This window comes from Marmota marmota, unplaced genomic scaffold (assembly GCF_001458135.2).
Source record: "Marmota marmota marmota unplaced genomic scaffold, marMar, whole genome shotgun sequence".
Taxonomy (NCBI): domain Eukaryota; kingdom Metazoa; phylum Chordata; class Mammalia; order Rodentia; family Sciuridae; genus Marmota; species Marmota marmota.
Window position 1 is genome coordinate 2,006,900 of NW_026000142.1, and position 20,627 is coordinate 2,027,526.

General features: G+C 37.1%; 1 protein-coding gene across 4 annotated transcripts in view; it reads right to left on the reverse strand.

The window, feature by feature from the left end:
- Window positions 1-20,627, reverse strand: part of Slc25a13 (solute carrier family 25 member 13) — a 182,790-nt gene that overhangs the window by 82,830 nt on the left and 79,333 nt on the right. For all 4 annotated transcript variants that reach the window (XM_015488236.2, XM_015488234.2, XM_015488235.1 and 1 more), the window contains one exon: window positions 5,388-5,527. In XM_015488236.2, coding sequence (XP_015343722.1) covers window positions 5,388-5,527 — 140 coding nt within the window. The remainder of the gene's footprint in view (window positions 1-5,387; window positions 5,528-20,627) is intronic.

A 20,627-nucleotide genomic window follows, 5' to 3' on the forward strand; every position in this document is an offset into this window, starting at 1 on the left:
CATCCTTCCACTTGCCCAAGCCTAAAACTCAGGAGTCAACGTTGAGTTCTGCCAAAGCCTTGACTATCTCCTTCATATTCAATCACCAAGCCTTGTAAGGACTATCCCTTTAACTTTTCTTGACTTTTCTTCACTTTGGCCCATCACTATTACCATCCAACTTAGGCCATGGTTGTTTCACTCCAAGATTAGAAAGTGACGAGCTGGTCTCCATCTCTTCAATCATGTCCTTCTCCTCTTGATTACACATACAATAGACAGAGTGATTCTTCTGTAGTACAAATCTGATCATGTCTGCCACGAGAAGCTTTATCAGACTTAAAAATGAAGACTTAGGGTCAAGTTCTATGTTCTTAAACATCCAGAGTTGAGAAGTCTAGACCAATATGGTTCATAGACTTATCTGCAGCATTACAATTCAGGATGTTTAGTGGAAGGGCAGTTTCTTAGCCCAACCCAGAAATACTGATTCAGAGTCTTGGAGGCAAAAAGGTCCAGGATTCTGCATTTTAAAATGAGCATCTCAGATCATTTTTACACTAAATTTGAAAACACTGCTAGAGATTTAGGAAAATTCATTTTCGATTCCACCTGTCTGATCTGGAACAAATTCAGAAAACTTCTCAAAGCTTCTGAGTGTTCCTCTTTCATGGAGAAACAACAGCAAGTGCCTTACTTAATACCTAAGGTGACTGTAAGGCCAAATACAAGCAACAGTGAAAGCACTCTTTAAGCTGGAAAATGCTGCATGAGAGGTAGCCGATAGCAATGTTTTTCTAGTTAATAGTAATATTGGATTTGGCAGCAATCCTAGACTTTTCAAACCTGAGGTTGGAGCCATGGGAAATTCCCTATGTGTAGATTATTTTTAAATTTTAATAATTATATGTGAAATATAGATGCAATTATAAAACAGTATCAGAAAATAATTGAAAACAACAGTAACATGCACTCCACTAAAGTTCATATCTGGTGACTAAAGGTTGGGGTCAGGAATGCTCGATGTCCAGCAATGCATGGCCGCCGAGCACCCCTACTCAGAGGTAAGGCTCCTTCTAGGAACACATCCTTGGCCCTGGGGAAAATGCACTACAGTGGTAACATCATGGTTTTGAATCCCTCAAATGTCTTTGATTTCACTGAAGAAGCTAAGCTCTACAGCAGCTGCTCTTTCTGTTTTGGGATACTCCTTTGGGAACTTACTGCTATGGGTCATTTCCCCAGAAAATTATCTATAAATGCAAAATTTTACCCTAGAGTCTATTTAATATTCTTTTGCATATAATAGGGGATAATGATAATTACGTCTTGGGGCATTGGAGGATGCTATTATCAGAAAAACAATATTTAAAACACTTTGTAAATTATAAGGATCATACAGATATTAGTCACCATTATTATTCTTTTGAAAAAGTGTCTTAGTACTGACTCTAAAGAATAATTTGGCAGAACAGTTTAAAGGATCTTTCATTCTGTGCCCCAAGTATCCTATAATACCTACTCAATAAAAAAAAATGGGCAAAGGAATAGACACTTCTCCCAAGAAGACATGAAAGCACTTGGAAAGATGCTCAACATTATTTTTAGAGAAGTGTGAATCAAAAGCACACGTGAGGTCATTGTAAGAGTTTCTGAAATCAAAAGTCAGTTTTCTCATCTGTAAAATGGGGCAGTTAACTAAATGACTTGATGCTCATACCTGGCTCTGTAGGTTCATACTTCAGATGGCTGCTGTATACCCACATTTTGAATGTTATTAGGCTTTATATTACAAACCCTTAAGAGTTTTGCTACAAAAGAACAAACTCTCAGGGTCTACATTCTACACCTGCTTGAATTTCTCTTTTTATACTCTCAGGTGAACATAAATAGGAACAATTTCCAGGTTTGTACATTAAAATTGTCTCAAGAATTGTTGCCTCTGCACAGCTCAGTTCTTCACACAAAGGCCTCTTGACAAACCCTGCATACTCAACAAACACTGCTGAAGTGAATACTTTGCCTGATAGGAGTAATTATTATAGCACAAAAGCGACTTCCAAATAGGGATAGAGTTTGTGGTCAATAACATTTATGAACTGGAATTCCACCAGGTATAGAATAGGAAAAATTTTCCAAGTTGTTTTCTAAAAATCTTAGAATATTAAAATTCACTTTTATACTAGCAACCATAAAATTAGAAATTTGTTCTAGGAGCTCAGAGTACAGGTACATGGAGAGGTTTACAAAATATTTTAAAATACACATACATAGGGCTTGGGATGTAGCTCAGTGGTGGCTTACCTAGAGTGTGTGGGACCCCGAATTCAGTCCCCAGCACCACAAGTAACAAGAAGAACAACAAAATAGGGGCTGGGGTTATGGCTCAGTGGTAGAGCACTCACCTTGCACGTGCAAGGCCCTGGGTTCAGCACCACATAAAAATAAATAAAATAAAAAGTTATAAAAAAATTTTTAAAAAACCAACAACAAAATATCTAAAAACTGTATGCTTATATAACTATATTTACATTCATACGCATTATCATCCACAAATTAAAGAAATGGGATTTTAAAAAACATCAGCAGACAGTACAATAATATAAATGAAGGAGTAACAGAAATGTGGCCCCATTCCCTTCTCAAATTCTTCCACACTAATGAGGAACAGGACTGCAGGAAGGAGGCTTTGTGTCCCTGCTACTTGATTCAGCACTATTAATTAGAGGCACAATAGAAATAAGGCAAGATGAGCTCAAAGAATTAACACATTGATCTGCCCATTAAATGAATTTTATATACAAAGTACAGAAAAAGATACTGGCTCACCATTTAAGCAAGGTCCCTGCCTGTCATTACCTTAATGGGTGGGGACCTGACCTAGACCATACAAAGATGAGCACATGAACCAAATAAGATTCTCATAGTCACATGGTAGTTGGTAACAAACTTGGATTTGTTTATAGTAAAACATTTATTAAATGAAGAAAAAATTGGAACTTGCAAAAAATGGCACTGCCCACCAATGACACATGTGTACATACATGAGTATGGGTACCACATACTGGCTGAAACCAACTTGATCTACTACTTTCTAGGGACCTCAGTGGAATAGAGCAGTGTTGTCTCTATATTGTACTCAGGCTTCCAGAAACCACAAACACCTCTCATCAGTTCCTCTTCCTCATCAGTGACAGGTGGCAGCTCTTTCACCTCTTAAACAGCCAAGCATCTGTTTTTACAATCTTGGCACCGACCAGGGAGCTGGTGCCTATGCTTCTGAGCCCTGCCCTAGAGCAGACAGACGGTGCATGCCTGATGATGTGCAAGCCTGAAACACCAGATAAAATTCACTTATTTCTTTCAGACTCTATCCATATCCGGAAAAAAGAGCCTCAAGGAAGCAAAAAGGAATTTGAAGAGGAGGTCAGAAGCTCAACCTGCGTTCAGAAATGAGTTCACAGGAAGTAAACCAAACATCTGAAATGGAGGGAAGGAAGACATCAAAATGGCATTCCTAGGTGTCATGTAGAGCCTGTCATGATATGTCTACCAATTTCTTTAAATCTGGGTCTGGAGTTGCACACAAAAGCAGGACCTGGACAAAATCATTAACCATCATAGTCAATTTAATCTGGTAAAAGTTTAATATTTCTATTCTGGCCCTAAGATCAAAATCATTCCTTCTAAGACATCACAGGATGATTCCATTTATCTGCAAGGAATGAAGTCAAATTTAAATGGACACCCTACAAGCTGCAGCTGGAAACATAGCTGGTAATCCATGAGTCATCCAGCTCTGCACTCTGGCTTTTCCCATATCTTCCATTCTTGCCTAGACGCTGCTATGCAATTCAGTATAATTGATACTTGCTTAAAGGGGGAAATGTGATCATCTTTACTATTGCTAACATTCCATTAAGACTAAAAGTTAATTAGGCTGTATTCTATAAAGCCAATTTGAGGCATTTGTCTCAATAGCATTATTGTAATTATTCCTCATCAAAATGAATACTGCCTCCTACAGTGTGCCAATGTCCTGTGTAAACAACAGCAAAAACCTAACTCACATTCTCTTCTCCACCTGAGTTACTCAAGTACATTTATGTTCATACGGAACTGAAAATAAGGACTCATACATATTAACATGTTAAGAAAATACAAAGGCACGTTTAAGGCAAGAACAAAATAGTCTACGTATCCTAGCAGTACTATTAAAAGTCAAAAAGAGAGGCACATTTTGAAGTTAACTAATTGTAGGTACTATTACCTAAAAAGGGATGCCACAGAAATGCTGAGGAAGGAGCACCACAGCTCAGTGTCCATGTGCAGCTATGCAACCTCCTCCTCCATCCCAGCTGTGCCGAAGGCTTTGGAGATGTCTTGGGCACACAAAAGAACCAGGGGCACCAAGAGAGCTATGAACATTTTTAGTAATCAAGAACCAAAGCTGATTTCCCTGGCAAGTTTAACCTCAAGGCTCAGAATTTAAATATATCAAAAGAATACTCTTAAATGAATATTTGATTTAACAAAATATAAATGAAACAAAACAAATGCATAAAAATCTGAAAGAAAGGGTGGTCCATCACAGAGATCTATATATCATATTGGTACTGAATTCTATGACTAAATGTTAACACAGGAATTGAAACAGTTTTTAGATGATACTTCTGAAGGAAAACTTACACTACAATCATATATCTTTTTAAAAACACTCTTCAGTTGCCATCATCTGTGGCCCAATGATATAATCATAATGGAAGAAGGTGGTGAAGAATAAAGGGCAGGAGGGACTGGGCTAAGGAAGGTGCACCCAGAAATGCAGACAATTCCTGAGTTGCCCATGGGAAGCACTGGTTCTCAAGCCTGTCTGCACATCAAGGATACGAGAGAAGCTTCAAATATCCCAATGCCCCCCCACCCCATCAATCTCTGGAGGTGGGAGCCAGGCAATGATAATTTTCAAAGCTCCCCAGGTGATTCCATTATGCAGTCAACTTTGAGATCAGTGGCTTAAATCTATAAAAGGCCTCAGATGAAATGATGCTACAGTTAAATACGGACAATGACATCTCAATTCTTAGGGTGGAGGGGGGAGAAAAGAAACAGTACACAGTAGTAGAGCCACTCAAAAGTCCTGAATTCAAGTTCAAATTTTGTCGCTCCTGACCGAAGTGATCTTGAGGAAATCATCTGATTTTGTGGGGTCTCAATATGTATATATATTTTAATGACTTAAACATACTAATAAAGAAATACTTCCAAATGAGACAGTCTTGTCAGCATTTCAAAGTTGCAGTAAATCAAAATTCAAGACTAAAGTCAAAGCCAGCATCTTTTTACCCACAATTTGATGTCATGTTTTACTTAACTGCTCTTTTTAACGTTTTAAGAGTTAGACCCACCAGCAAAAACTGAGTAAACTCAGCATATGTCAGGTGTCTTTTTCTTTCTTTCCCAAAATGTAGTTGCACAAATTCTGAATCCCAGTTAAACGGAATATGTTGATGAATTGTGGTCTGTCCAAAAACTTGCTTAATGTCCTCTGAAAAGAGAAAAGAAAGGTTGATTAAAACAAAGCAAGCCAGGGCCTTTTGTATAAAAACTGTTAAACAGATATTGCTTTTCTTCTTCTATAAAAAATAATTCAATATTAAATCAATTTAAAAACTGGCAGAAATAAAAGTAAAAATTCTCATAGAATCAGTCAAGAAACCAAAGTAAGTAATCCCACCAAAGGTGCAAAAAAGAAAAATCAAGAAGTTGCACACACATGGACACACACAGAGACATCCTAAAGGCAATAGGAACCCAAAGTTAAAGGCTGAAACTATGATCATCTCATTTGTTCTGTTTCAAGAAATATTGGATTTTCGATCTTCATTGGCAGGAAACACCTAATAGACCTACATACAATATATACTGGTCTCAAATAGAATCTTTACCTAGTTATTAAAAAGTTTTTGGAAGATTTAGATACCAGTTAAAGGAGTGAAGCACATATTCAACACCTGTAAGACTCTATTTGAGCTTTAAACAGTCAAAAAATTATCTGCTATACTTAAAGGAGATAGAAAGAAAAGTCAGCAGCCCGATTCTTTAACTTTGTGCTTTTTTTTTTTTTTTTACTTTACTAAAGTCTTCAAATTGCCCAAATAATCCCATTTCAAGGCTTCCGAATGTACCATACTGACACATCACTTCTTTTTGGCCTCTCCTAGAGAACTGTAACAGGACTGACAGAAAAGAGGAGTATGAAGACATGACTTTTTTAAAGCTTCGAGGTTTTATTAGTTCCTTCTCCTCCCAAGAAAATGTGTGTTTGGAGGGTGGAGGATGCACAAGTTATTTGATTAATAAATTTTGTTCTGGCTTTCACATTTTTAAATATATCCACCAAACTTGCTCTTATTTATGAGCAAACTGTGTCTGACACCTTTTTCCCCTTTTGATTCTATTTAAAAGAAGAAGAAGGTTCTTTAGTCTTCTAAAGGGTGCCAAAACCTTTGGCACATGTTTCTGTTTCCCCCTAATTTCCTACTTCCACCCCTAGTATATCCACAAAGTTTTTATTCCATGCTTTTAAAGTTTCCAGAAAATGTTACAGGCTTGCCATGAAGAAACAGTAGTGCCACCATCAGCATAAGTGAAGATGTGCATTTGCACAGAGAAGGCAATAAAAATCAGAATTATGCTGGGCATAAATTTTATAAAAGGTGGCAGAAAACCTCAGGCCAGCTCTAGTGAGGACAATAAAATCAAAACTTTAAAGTGCAACTCCAGTTTCTCTGCATTTATTCTGTCTTTTTCACTTTCAAGAAAAAAAAAAGCAGGACATAAAGAAAATGAAGTGAATTAAGAATTGGGATTTAAAAGAAAATATAGGCACGGAGGACTCTTAGAAGGTCTGATCAGAGACCAATAAAATGAATTTGATAGAAGAATCTCTTCAATACCTGAGAACAAATTACTGGAATTGGGTTCAAATTCTTCTAATAACAGTAGCCAAAATTTCTTGGGCACTCACCATGTGCTAGGTATTACTTTAATGACTGTAAGTCCCTTAACAGTATGAAGCCTGACTTCCTCCAGAGGCAAAATATACCAACCAAGATACTCTGCAGCTCCTTTCCAGTTCTCACGTCTATGTCTCTATCTGGAACATGCCCGACAAGAGACTTCACAGGTCCTCCAGCCTTCTAATCTAGACTAGTAAGTTATCTAAGGAGAAACCATGTTCAAGTGATAAAGACATGATCAAAGGATGCAATTTTTACACATCAAATAAAACTTTAGACCATGATAAAATTCAGAGAAATATTGAGCAAATAAAAAGCTTTCTGGTTTATTCTCAGTGAACTTGAAGATTGCTTTTCACCAAGCATTCCAGTGAAGCAAAATTTTAATATAATCAGGGGCTGTGGCTGGGGCTCAGTGGTAGCACACTTGCCTGGCATGTGTGAGGCACTGGGTTCAATTCTCAGCACCGCATTTAAATAAATAAAATAAAGGTCTATCAACAACTAAAAAAAATTATTAAAAAAATTTAATATAATCATCATAGGACAGCTGTCAAACATAAGATCCTTTCTCCTCTCTCTCTTTTATTTGGTGGTGCTGGGGATTGAACCCAGGCTCTCACGCAAGCTAGGCAGGCACTCTTTGAATCACATCTTTAGCTTGAGGTCTCTCCTCTTTTTGACCTCTCCTTCATGTCCCATAGAAACTAATAGAAAGTACTAACCAAATGAGATCGATAGATCGATCGATCGATCGATCGATCGATAGATTATATAGATAGATACAGATGGATGGCACTCATTATCCATTTTAATATTTATATGGCTTTAGATTACTGATATGAGTTTAAGTTGCTAAAACATTTGTGAATGAAATTAAAATGGGTTTCATTCTAACCAACTATAATTAATGTAACATTTACTGCTTGAGTCCAAAACTGTGAACCTTTCCCAACTATTCCTTGAAGCTGGTCTCTCTTATGCAAATGTCTGCCTGAAGTACTGTTAGTAAGTCACTCAGGTTTATAGCTACACAGTATCACTAAGATATGTGTATGTATATACACACATAAACTGTTTATTTTTATTTACTTCAGATCTTTTATTTCCCAATGAATTATTAGCCCCTCAACAGCAAAGTCCCTACTTTTTACGTCTGAGTCTCCCATGTGGCTGGCACAGTAGTGAGCATACAGCAACAGTCCCCTAAGTAGCTTTTTAATTTAAATGAATCAAAAAAGTTTTACAAGAGACAGTATAACAGGTTAAGGCAGTGGCATTACCCTTTAAGGTACTATGGTCTCCCTTGCTGAACTTATTTCAATGAGTAATAGTCTTTCTTATTAAAACTACCAGCCCCTATCCTTAAATGACTTTAAGTCTACTGAAGAGCTGAATAATCTACGTTTTTAACCAGCACCCTAAGTTTTTCTGATGCAAGAGTTGGGGACCTCATTTTACAAAAATGATCTTCAAGAGTTATAGGAGGTTAGACTCACACCTCACTAATTTTTAACTTCCCATTGAAACAGACAAAACAATGAAAGGAAGGAGGTAGGGCAGAGCCTCCAGACCAGCCGGCACAACGCAGTACTGTGTCAACACTGGTCATGCGTGGACCCTGGAGGACATTCAGGGCCACCGTATTGCTCAGCCCCAGTGGATGACATTCATTTCATGGACTAGTACTCCTTGGAGTTGGGCAATGTACAAACTCTGTGGCCCTGGGAAAGTGGCCCAGTCAGTTTCTCGGCTGTTCTACTGTACCAGCCATGTAGAAATTTTCATTTCAGTTCTCAGCTAGCTAGCCACCAACTCCTAAGCAGCATAGGTTATGAGCACTGGACTAAGTTGTGTAGGAACAGAAAGGATGGAAGGAGACATGCTGTACCCAGATGTAACCCACAGGAAATAATGCAGCAGCAGACCCAAACAGTATTGTCCATTAGCACTAAAATGCTGGGGCTTCCCATAGCAAGGAAAGAGAATTTTAAAAAGGAAGGTAAAGAAGAGGGAAAGGCTTCTTAAGAAACTAAGACTTGATCTGGGTCCTGAAGGCAGCCAAAAGATGTACTCAGATAGACCTTCCAGGAATTATTCAATGAGAGCAACAGCATGAAGAAAGGTTGGCTTCTGTAGAAGTAAGTTAAGGGTTCAGTCATAGTGCCTTGGCCCAGAGCCACCTGGGTTTCTGAGATATGACAGATCCTGCTCCATGTAGCCACAGACACTGGCATCATGTGCCAGCTACAAATATTATTTTTAAAACCTAGGACTTATGCAACATTATGGTGAAGAAAAGTTTGCTATGGGAAGAAGAACTGGCCATGGGACTTTGCTGGGGTAAAAAAAGGCCTTGAGTTGTAGCCACTTGGCACAGTCCTACAAAACTTACTTTTCACTCTTCTGACATGGCTAGCAGGATCATTATTCAAATATCCTAAGACTGCCAAGCCATTCTAATCAGACAGAGCAATGATTGCAAAAGATGAAATGAAGATATCTACCAATGTATCTATTCATCATCACAGCTAATAAACACGTTTTTAAAAAAATTAAAATATTAAATCTTGCCACTCTGGAAAACTCATATATTTTCTACAAAAAAACATTTTATAGGCTCTTAAGTCCCTGAGTATTTTATTCTGCCTCATAAGCCATTCTGGGTCATCCATTTTCTAAAATACTTGCCTGCAGGTTCCTGAATAGCAACAACATCTATAAACCAAATAAATAACTGAAATGGTTCCTGGCATCTCCCCTCACTTTGGAAGACATTAAAACGCCACCTTGAGTTAATATGCTTTTCTCCTTTGGGAGACACAAGGAGCTTTCTCACATAACATTTGATTGTTTAAGATTTCTACAGGCCTTGAGAAGCAATGACAGACAAGAGTATACTTCTCATCCAACAGCTGGCAAAATCAGAAAGAAAAACAATAACAACAACACATATACATACAAAGGAATTTTCAAGTCCAATTCTGCCCTCTACTCTAGCTCCTGTGGGCAATTCAATGAGTTTTACCATTAAAGACTGAAGATCATCTAAAGTAAACTGAAGATCATCCTATCACTAAGCCCTCACTGTTTTCAGATCTTTCCTCTGCAGTTCTGGAGAAGAAAGAGAAGACCCAGAGACTTTTCGGTTGCTTGCTTGGTCCAAAATAATCCACAACTCACCAGCTGAGAGCTTCCAAATAAGCATGCTTTGACTGACCGATACTAACTTAAAAAAAAAAAAAAAAATCAGATGGAAGTTCTCCCTAGTCTAAAACATTAGCCTTAAAATCTTACCATTCACTTAAATCATACAGATTAGGAAGCAAAAATAAGTTAGCACTAGAAAGTGAATGAGGCAGTAGGTATAAATTTTGAATATATAAAATCATGTTTTTCTTGGTTCAGCCACTCCTCCTGAAACAAATTACAATGCTTATCTCTAAAAGTGTAATCGCTGTTATTCCAGTCAGTGCCAAACAAACTGTTTGGAAGGCCTACTGCTCCCATAAGATAACCAAGTAATGGTGATATTATCTAAGGCAAGACTTCACCAAATAAGGATTGCTGTGGGTTTATTTATGGGACTCTACTTTCTCCACAAATATTTGCTGTGTAAAAGTCTGCTGGGTTTTAATTTTATTTCTTTCTTTTTGTATTGTAGATTGAACCCAGGGCCTCCCACATGCTAGGCTAGCATTCTAACACTGAAATACACCCCCTGCCCTTTTAAATTTTATTTTGAGATAGGGTCTCACTAAGTTATGCAGGCTGGTTTCAAACTTGCAATCCTGTCTCAGATTCAAGCTGAGATTATAGATGTGTGGCACCACACCTGACCGCTGTATTTTTTAATATCATAAAAAGATGATAACAAAGTGGCAGCTGTTTCTTCCTAAAGGTATCTTTAAAAAGTCAACTAATTTCTACTAAGTTAATAAATTTTTCTGGCTGCAGGGTATACATATGGTAGAAATTTCTGAAATCTGGATCACATGAAACATTCTCTAATATACAGAAAGTCCTCAGAAATCAACTAAAAAAACCTTTAGAACTAATAAATGAGCCCAGCAAGGCAAGAAGATACAAGATCAGCATACAAAAATCATTTATATTTCTACACATTTGAAATAAGCAACCTAAAACTGAAATTAAGAAAACATTTCCATTTACAATAACTTTGAAAAGAATACTAGAAATAAATTTAATAAAAGATACGTAAACTATAATCTCTAAGAACTACAAAAAACCTGTTGTCTAGAAGACTAGAATATTGTTAAGATGGCAATATACTTCCAAAGTTAACGTGAAAATGGTAATGGTTTCCAAAGAGATCTATAGAGTCATTGTAATCACTGTCAAAATCCCAACTGGCTTCTTTGTAGAAACTGACAAGTTGATTCCAAAATTCATACGAAATTTTCAGGAATCAGAAGAGGCAAAATAACCTTGGAAAATAAGAACAAAGTTGGATTTCAAATTCGAGACTATGTGGTATGGCATAAGATAGACCTTGTTTTAGTCAGATTTTTCACCACTATGACTAAAAGGTCTGACGAGAACAATTTTAAGGAAGAAAAGTTTATTTGAGGGCTCACGGTTTCAGAGGTCTCAATCCATAGGGCAGCCAGCTCCATTCTTGTAGGCTCCAGATGAGGCAGAACATCATGGTGGAAGAATGTGGCAGAAGGAAGCAGCATGCTACCAATACCCACCTCTTCCAGCCACACACTACCTGCCTTCAGTTGTCACTCAATCCCTATCAGTGGGTGGTTCACTGATTGGGTTAAGGCTCTCCTAACCCAATCATTTCACCTCTGAATGTTCCTGCATTGTCTCACACATGACCTCTTGGGGAATACCTCACATCCAAACCATAAGAGGCCTATAGACACACTAGAAAATTAGAACAAATTAAAGTTAGAATGCAAACGAGAGTCCAAAAATAAATCCTTATATTTATGGCTAACAGATCTTCAACAAATATAACAAGATAATTCAACAGGAAAATGGTCTTTTCAACAAATGGTACTGAGACGAGATATCTACATGTGAAAGAATGAAATTGGGTCCTGATCTCCTACCATAAATAAAAATTTCACCAAAAGGAATCAAATATTTAAATGTAGAGGTAAGACTGTCAACAACTTTAGAGGACAATATAAGCACATATTATAGAAAATTATAAAAGAATACATAGGCATAATCTTTGTGACCTTGGATTAGTAGATGACTGATTAGATATGACAATCAAAATAAAAGCAACAAAAGAAAAAAATAGCCAAGTTGGACTTCATCAAAATTATATTTTTTATGATCCAAATACCATCATGAAAGTGAAAAGACAGCCTAGAGAGTAGGATAAAAACTTTGCAATCACAAATCTGATAAGGAACTATGGATCATACAAAAAATTCTCACAACTCGACAATAAGAAGACAATCCAATTTTAAAATGGGCAAAGGATCTGAGTAGAAATTTTCTCAAAGAAGACATAAGTTACTAAGTACATGAAAAGATGTTCAGTATCATTACATATCAGGTAGATGAAAATCAAACCACAGTAAGCACTTCATCCAAGCAGGACAGGTATAATCAAAATAGATAGTGCTGATGAGGATGTGAAGAAATTGAAGCCCTCACACAGTTGGGAATACACAACAGCACAGACACTCTGGAAAACAGATAGGTCCTCAAAATGTTAACCAGAGTTATCATACGACAAAGCAATTCTTTTCTCATGTGTATCTTCATGAGAAATGAAACACATGTCTGTACAAAAAGGTGTACACGAATGTTTATAGCAACATTATTCATAACTTGCCCTACAGTGGGAAACAACCTCTACACTCACTTACTGATAGAAGGATTAAACAAAATGTGGAATATCCATAGAACGGACTATTAGTCATCAATAAAAAAGGAATAGCATGCTTGCTAATATGTGGATGAACCTTGACAATATTATGCTAAGAAGTCTGTCACAAAAGACCACATATTCTATGGTTATATTTATGTGAAATGTAGACAAATTCATATAGACAGAAGGTAGACTAATGGTTGTCTAGGACTGAAAGGACCTACGAAAGTGGAGACTGGGGTGTTAAGGGGAATATGTCTGCTACAGTTTGGGGCTCCTTGTCAGGGTGATGAAAATGTTCTAACTGAAAGTGGATTTGGTTACACACATCCGGAAATGTACTGGAAACCCACTGAATTATGAATTATATACAGATGAATGGGTAAATGGGGGTTATATCTCAACAAAGCTGATTTTTCAAAAACCTGGACCTGCCAGAGCCACCTCTTACCAATGACGAACAGGGGAAAATTACTGACTCATTCTCTCAATCTTTACAATGGGCATAAAATATCTATTTTAGAAAATCATTCTGGAACTAAGTATGCCTAGCACAATGTTCCATACACAGTAGGTGAGCATTAAGATAGTAAAACTCTAAAATCTAAAGTCTTAATTATACTGAAAATTATTATTTGGGCACCAAATATTTACAAATGATACAAAAAAAATCAGGCACAGTGTGATTTAGGAATATCAGTTTATACACCTCTCAAAAGGCCATGATTTTCCTCAAATATTTAAAATCCATCCTTCCCTGAGTTCATGTACTAAAATTTTGAATGAAAAACGATCAAAATTAAGTAATTTTCTATTATGTTTCTTAAAGTACAAAATTAGGAAAGATTAAGAACCTCCACTCTGTACTTTGAAGATCTTTGAGATACTAGAAATATTTAATTGGCAAATTACTTGCAAATGCCATTAAGTGGTTAGACTGAATTTGTTTTTTACAAATTCTATGGGCCCTTATTCCTGAACCTCCACCACACTATAATCTGAAATCATCAAGGTCTTCACTTATGCAAATTTTAACTTTCTACATTTTTGTTTTCATACAGAATAACTAAATTAATGCACTTTAATTTCTAAAAGATTTACTTTTTAAAGCTCCAAATCAATGAAAACAAGTTTCCCATTAAAATAAAAAAGGTTCATCAAGCTATATAATTTCAAACACTAAGCCATAATCTCTCTCACACAGATTCTAAAAATTCTATTAATACAATAAACACAAAAAGGATGTTTCTGTTAAACATGAAAGTAAACCCCCTCTAAGAGGCAGGAGGCAAGACTTTCTCTGAACAGCTTCACACTTTATTTCTAACTTTGCTAAATCCTCAGAGAAAAGTTGTGGTTTTGCCCTAAGAGAAATAATATTCCACCCTGCTGATATGGTTAACAACAGCTGATATGGCCATCGTCTGCAGGGAGCAAAAGACAAATTGTTGAATTCGTAAGTTAAATAACATAATGGAGTAAGTGGATGCAGACTTATCTACTACCACATGCTCCAATATCAAGGTTGCCATTTCAAACCCTCTTGACAAGTGCCTTTTTAGATTAATCACAGTTAAGGGTCTGAAGAGGAAAGAAGTATTCTGACTACAATTCAGCCCTGCTCTAGGAAGTTCTAGGGGGAAAATGGGTGCCATTAAAACAGAGTAAGTACAGCCCAAGTACTTCACATTAAAACCGAGTTCTCCATAAGCCCCTGCAAACTTTTATTATTATTATTCTGAACATGCAAGTACAGAGATGATAAGTGTCTTTCAAAAAATAAGCACACACAATCAAGCCGAGCTGAATGTTACATGAAGTCATATACAATGTTGACGAATATAAAAATTAAGACTAATTTAAAACTCTTCCAGTTCTATACTTAGAGAGTGAAGGAACCACCCTTATTAAAGTTACCACCCTTATTAAAGTTATGTGGCATCCTGGAAAGAATATTGTTCTAGTGCCAGAAGACAAAGTTGTGGTTCCTACAAAACCAGTCACCTTTCTACCCCCTGGGCCTAATCCCTCACGCATGAAAGAAAGCCATAAACTACACTAGCCATTGTACAACTGAAGTATGAACTATGTTCCTTTGGAAAGCCTGTTTAAAACATTCCACGGCCCACGCCCAAAGATTCTGAATCAGCAGCTTTGAGATGGAGCCAGTGTGTCCAGAGTGGTAACAAACACTCCCATGCTATTACAATGGGAACCCTTACAGACGCCTCATTGATAAGAATCCTATTCTAAAACCAGATAGACCTACAAATCCTCAAGATCAATACACCATTCAAGTCTGCATAGAGAATGTTGGTTACCAACAAGGAAAAGGCTAAAGGTCAATCGATATTTAGCCTAAGATAGTCATCACCTATCACACTTTCTGCACTGACTAAATCAATAGCAGAAAAGCCCGCTGAGATGTCTTCAATCTGCTAGAAAAAGTATTTTCAAATGAGTAGACTAAATCATTAGCAGCCCTTCAGGACATCAAAAGTAGGTCAGTTAAAATGGTGTTTGGAGGCATATAGCAGACTGTGGTCACTCTCCAGATGTGCCTGCTTTAATCATCTGTTGTGTTAATTATTGTTAACTTTCATCACCACTGAGAACACAACCAAAAAACTCCAAAGCTTTGAAATTCTTAAAGCAGCACAAAGAATACTAATTCATTCTCTAAATGCAAGTATAATATCCATATTGTTTAAAAAACCAATTTCCTAAGCTAGTTTCCTTAGACGGATGTTATCAAAAATAATTTTCTTACAAAAGCATTAACATACATTTAACCCTCCTTAAATGCTTCAAGAGCAGATGTACTACAAATGCACACCCACAGTGATCCCATATTAGTATGAAACTGTTTTATTTCAATTAAAATGTCTAACTATCCACCCCCAACATATACCTAAACTGTAATTTTCTCTGAGAACTTCCAATATGTTCTTGATTTTGTTTCCTTTATCAACCTATCAGAGCAAAAACTGCCTTGCAACTGTTGGAAGAAATCAGTCATTAGCAGCAAGATTACAGCAAATTTTCCAATTTAGAAAAACTGTATTTTTATCTCTCTCTCATACTGAAAGAATAATGGTATAATTTTACTATTTTTAAATGAGCTGTACAGTTTAAAATACTCAAATTTTCCCAGGACTCCAAGTCTTAGGACTCACTGCTAGCAGCTTTTACCCCACACCCGGTTCTACTGACAAGTCCTCTTCACCCTAGGTCTTGCTCACAGACGCGCACACATGCATAGGTACCCAGAGGGCCCCCTGTGCGGCCTCTCCACACCATGATAGCCTTCTAGAAGCAGTTAACCTTCAGGCCACAGTTAACTAAGGAGTGGCTTCACACGGTTCTCATGATTTCCTCTCCAATTGACATTCTTCCACCTTCTCAACAAGCCTGCCTTTTTCCCCCTCCCTATTTTTAAAATGAAGTGATGAAGTAGCAAAAAGTACAATATTTTAGCCATTTGAGCATGGGCGATGCTCAGATTATCCCACCAACTGGAAGTGCTCTCTGATACCACTATCTTTCAAAATTGAAGCCATTATGGTCAATCGTGCAAATCCGTATTTAGCTTTTCGTAAATAGTGGATTTTTGACCCAATGAACTGGAACAGCTTCTGAGCGGGTCTCTAGGAACTCTGACAAGATGCTCGGTGTGCAGCCACACCACGATTGTTACCAACGTGGAGGTGTTCGTTTTCAAAGCTCACGCTGCTCTTACTGGGAATTCTTGCTCCCGTTGGAATCAACTATGTGTAAGAAAATGTGCTTGAGTACCACACAGTGGACATAAAATCTGTAGGGCAAGAAGTTTCTTCCCCAAAAGGAAACATTATTTCTGCCAAATACCCAAGTCAAAATCAGTATTAACAAACAATTTCCCAAATAATTTTCCTTCTGATTTGTAAACAGTCGGGTATCTTTTTTTTTTTTTTTAAATATTTTACTTTCCAAAGGCCTTTTACAAAGATAATAATAAATGCTGGTTGAAGCCTACTTCCAGTACAGGCAACCCTCTAGCTTTTTGTATTTAGTATTAGACTTGAGAGGTTAACTTGGAAACTTCTCTTTTTCACACTTCTAATTCTCATCACTTTCTGCACCCACATGACAGTTACTGAAGTGGGCTGTTTCCACACATTTCCTCATGTTGTCTAGCTTGCCTCTTTTGCCAAAGTACACCAATTTCACTTTTGTCACAGCAGGTGTTCCTGGACACAGTCTAACTGAACCCAGAAAGGGCCCCTTCAAACATCATCCACGTTAGGGAATTAACTAACTGAGAAGGAATAGCTTAGGATTAAGAATTAACTAGTTTAAAAATCGCCTCAGTTTTGTGGATCTTATTTAGTGTGATACACAGGAAAGAAAGGTCCTGTTAAAATTAAGTCTGTTAAGTGCTAGTTTGAACAAAGTCAAATAGATTTATTTTTCCTGCAGGACTTCTCAGAGCCTTAATAAACTAAAAATTTTAGGCTTTATGATTCTCTAGTTGGAAAGTCCTTTTTTCACAACACTTACTAATAAAAACAGGAATCCCTCCTATAAAGTTACTAAACATTATTTTTCCATGTAAAGATTAAAGGACAAAAGGCCACTACCATTTCCAATAAAAGGGCAAGACTGGACTGGCTTCTTTTGCACTCCAGGCTAACTGACAGGGCTTGTAAAAGAAAGCACAGTCCAGTTTCTTCCATTCCACATTTCATGAAAATCAGAACCAATTCTCTTGAAGGGCTTTGATTAGGTAGCCAACAAATAGCCCTTTCTGTGTTCTTTATAACTCATTAATTGTTCTATACTTATTTCAGTTATGAAAAAATGTCTTTTCAAATCTGCTTCTTATGTTACATACTGGGGTTGTCAAAAACATTTCATTCCCTTGTATGTCCCCAATTAAAAGGCATCCCAAAACCAATCATCATTACATACATAAACTACAGCTGATATTTTTATTAGCAATGTTGGTAAAGACTTAAAATAAGATATTTTCACTAGTTCAACTGGCCCTCTATGAAAAGCAGGTTTTATCTTTGACAGATCACTGACCCCTTTAAGATTTGATAAAAGCTATGCAATTTCTCTCCAGAGGTGGGGGAAAGCCCATTTAGACAAAATATTAGAAACCATTGTAACCATTTATGGACTCTCTGATATCTGTCTAGGTCTCGCACATTGAGAACCCATGTATATCAAATTTAATTAAAACCTTGGAACAGTTCCCCCAAATACATTCGCACAGCAGGGCGCACACACACACACTCCTACTCTTCGTCATCACCATCACTGCCACCACCACCAGGACTGAGATAATGAAATTGGGTTACGTTCACAGACTAAGAATAACTTTGAAATTGCACATAAAAATACATTCATGAAATTCTGTCCACTGTAATAAAAAATATAAATAAAAAAGTCAAAGGAAGAGAAAAACATGTAAAGCTCTTATGCAAATAAAATTTTAGCTCTTCACTCAAGGCAGTGCTGTGGTATGGAACATACTTGAAATTTCCAAGAAGTTCACTGGACAAAAGGAGAATTCAAGCCCTCCACCACTACTGAGCAAGGCTACTACTAACACCAACTACTGCGGAATCACCTCTAAGGAAAGGGCAATAAATAAGAACAGATGAGGTCTTCAGTTAGCACCACAATAAGACTGATCACTAATGCACATGCCAAACACTTCAGATAATGGCTTCATTTTACTTACTCTCTCTCTCTCAAACTTAACAATGAAAATGCTCTTCTGCTGAGCATCATTAATTAAGAATTATGGTAAAACAAAAGTTTCTACAAAACTACCATCAGCACCACCATGCTCAGGCACCAGTAATCCCTCCACACTCTTTCTAACCACCCCACACACACTCAAAAGATGGGATGACTATGTGCCTGCTGCACAAAGAGACTGGGAAGCAGTGTCACAGGCCCATGTGCCTCTGGCTCTGCCCCAGACTAATCAACACAACCAAAATCATCTCTTCTAAGCATCTTTCTGATCCTACCCTTGTCCTCCCAACAACCGGAACTGGCTCCCAAGTGCCTCTCATATGAAATAAAAACTCTTGCTCTGGGCCCTGTGGTTGGAGTTCCACCAGATGTGCCCCTCCCCCACATATCTAAAGCTACACCCCTCAACCCAGGGCTTTGTCTGCCTCAACCTGTTCAAAGACCACCATCCCAGCCCTCTCTGCTGCCCTGTGGTCCTCCCATCAACTCATAATTCTGTTCATACCCAAAGACAAAGCTCTCCTTGGTAAGCCCACATCAAGCATATTTTCTAAGTAACCTAGACATCTGGGTAAAAAACACTATTTTCTTTTTATTTTCACTTGTTCTAATTAGTTCTACATTATAGTAGAATGCATTTTGACACCTCATACATAGATGGAGTATACCTTTTCATTCTTCTGGTTATACATGATGTAGAATTATATCAGTTGTGTAATAATATATGCACATAGGGTAATATGTCTAATTCATTCTACTATCCTTCCTACCCCCATAACTTCTCTCCTCCCTTCACTCCCTTCTGACTAATCCAAAGTACCTCTATTCTTCCCTAGCCCCCTTCCCTGCTTATTGTGACTTGGCATCTGCATATCAGAAAAACCATTTGGTTTTCTCTGGGATTGACTTATTTCACTTAGCATGATATTCTTCAGCTCCATCCATTTACCAGCAAATAATTTCATTCTTCTTTAAGGATGAGTAATATTCCATTGTTTATATATACCACATTTCCTTTTCCATTTATCTGTTGAAGGGCACTTACGTTGGTTCCATAGTTTAGCTATTGTGAATTGAGATGCTATAAACATTAATGTGGCTGTGTCACTGCAGTATGCTGATTTTAAGTCCTTTGAGCATAAATGGAGGAGTGTTAATTGGGTCAATGGTGAATCCATTCCAAGTTTTTGAGGAATCATCATACTGCTTTCCAGATTGGTTGCACCAATTTCCAATCTCACCAGCAATGTATGAGTGTACCTTTCCCCCCACATCCTCGCCAACATTTATTGTTGCTTGTATTCTTGATAATTACCATTCTGACTAGATTGAAATGAAATCTCCATATAGTTTGGATTTGCATTTCTCTAATTGCTAGAGATGTTGACCATTTTTTCATGTATTTGTTGATCAATTGTATTTCTTTTTCTGTGAAGTGTTTATTCAGTTGCTTTACCTGTTTATAGATTGAGTTATTTGTGTTTTTAGGTGTTGAGTTTCGTGAGTTGAGTTCTTATATAAGCTGGAGATAATGCTCTGTCTGAGGTGCATGTGGTAAAGATTTTCTCCCATTCTGTAGGCTCCTTCTTGACATTATTGTTTCCTTTGCTGAGAAGAAGATTTTTAGTCCGATTCTATCCCGTTTATTGATTCTTGGTTTTACTTCTGCTTCAGGAATCTTATTAAGGAAGTCAGTTCCTAATCCGACATGATAAAAATTTGGGCTTACTTTTTCTTTTATTAGGCACAGGGTCTCTATTCTAGTGCCTAAGTTCTTGATCCATTTTGAGCTGAATTTCATGCAGGGTGAGAGAAAGGGGTTTAATTTCAGTTTGTACATACGGATCTCCAGTTTTTCCAGCACTTAGTTCAGTGGCTGGTATACAACAGGTGATCAATAACATAAAGATACAAATGCCAGTTTCTTTCATTTTCTCGTAAGATCATGTAAACCACATATACATATATATATATATATATATATATATATATATATATATATATATTTTTTTTTT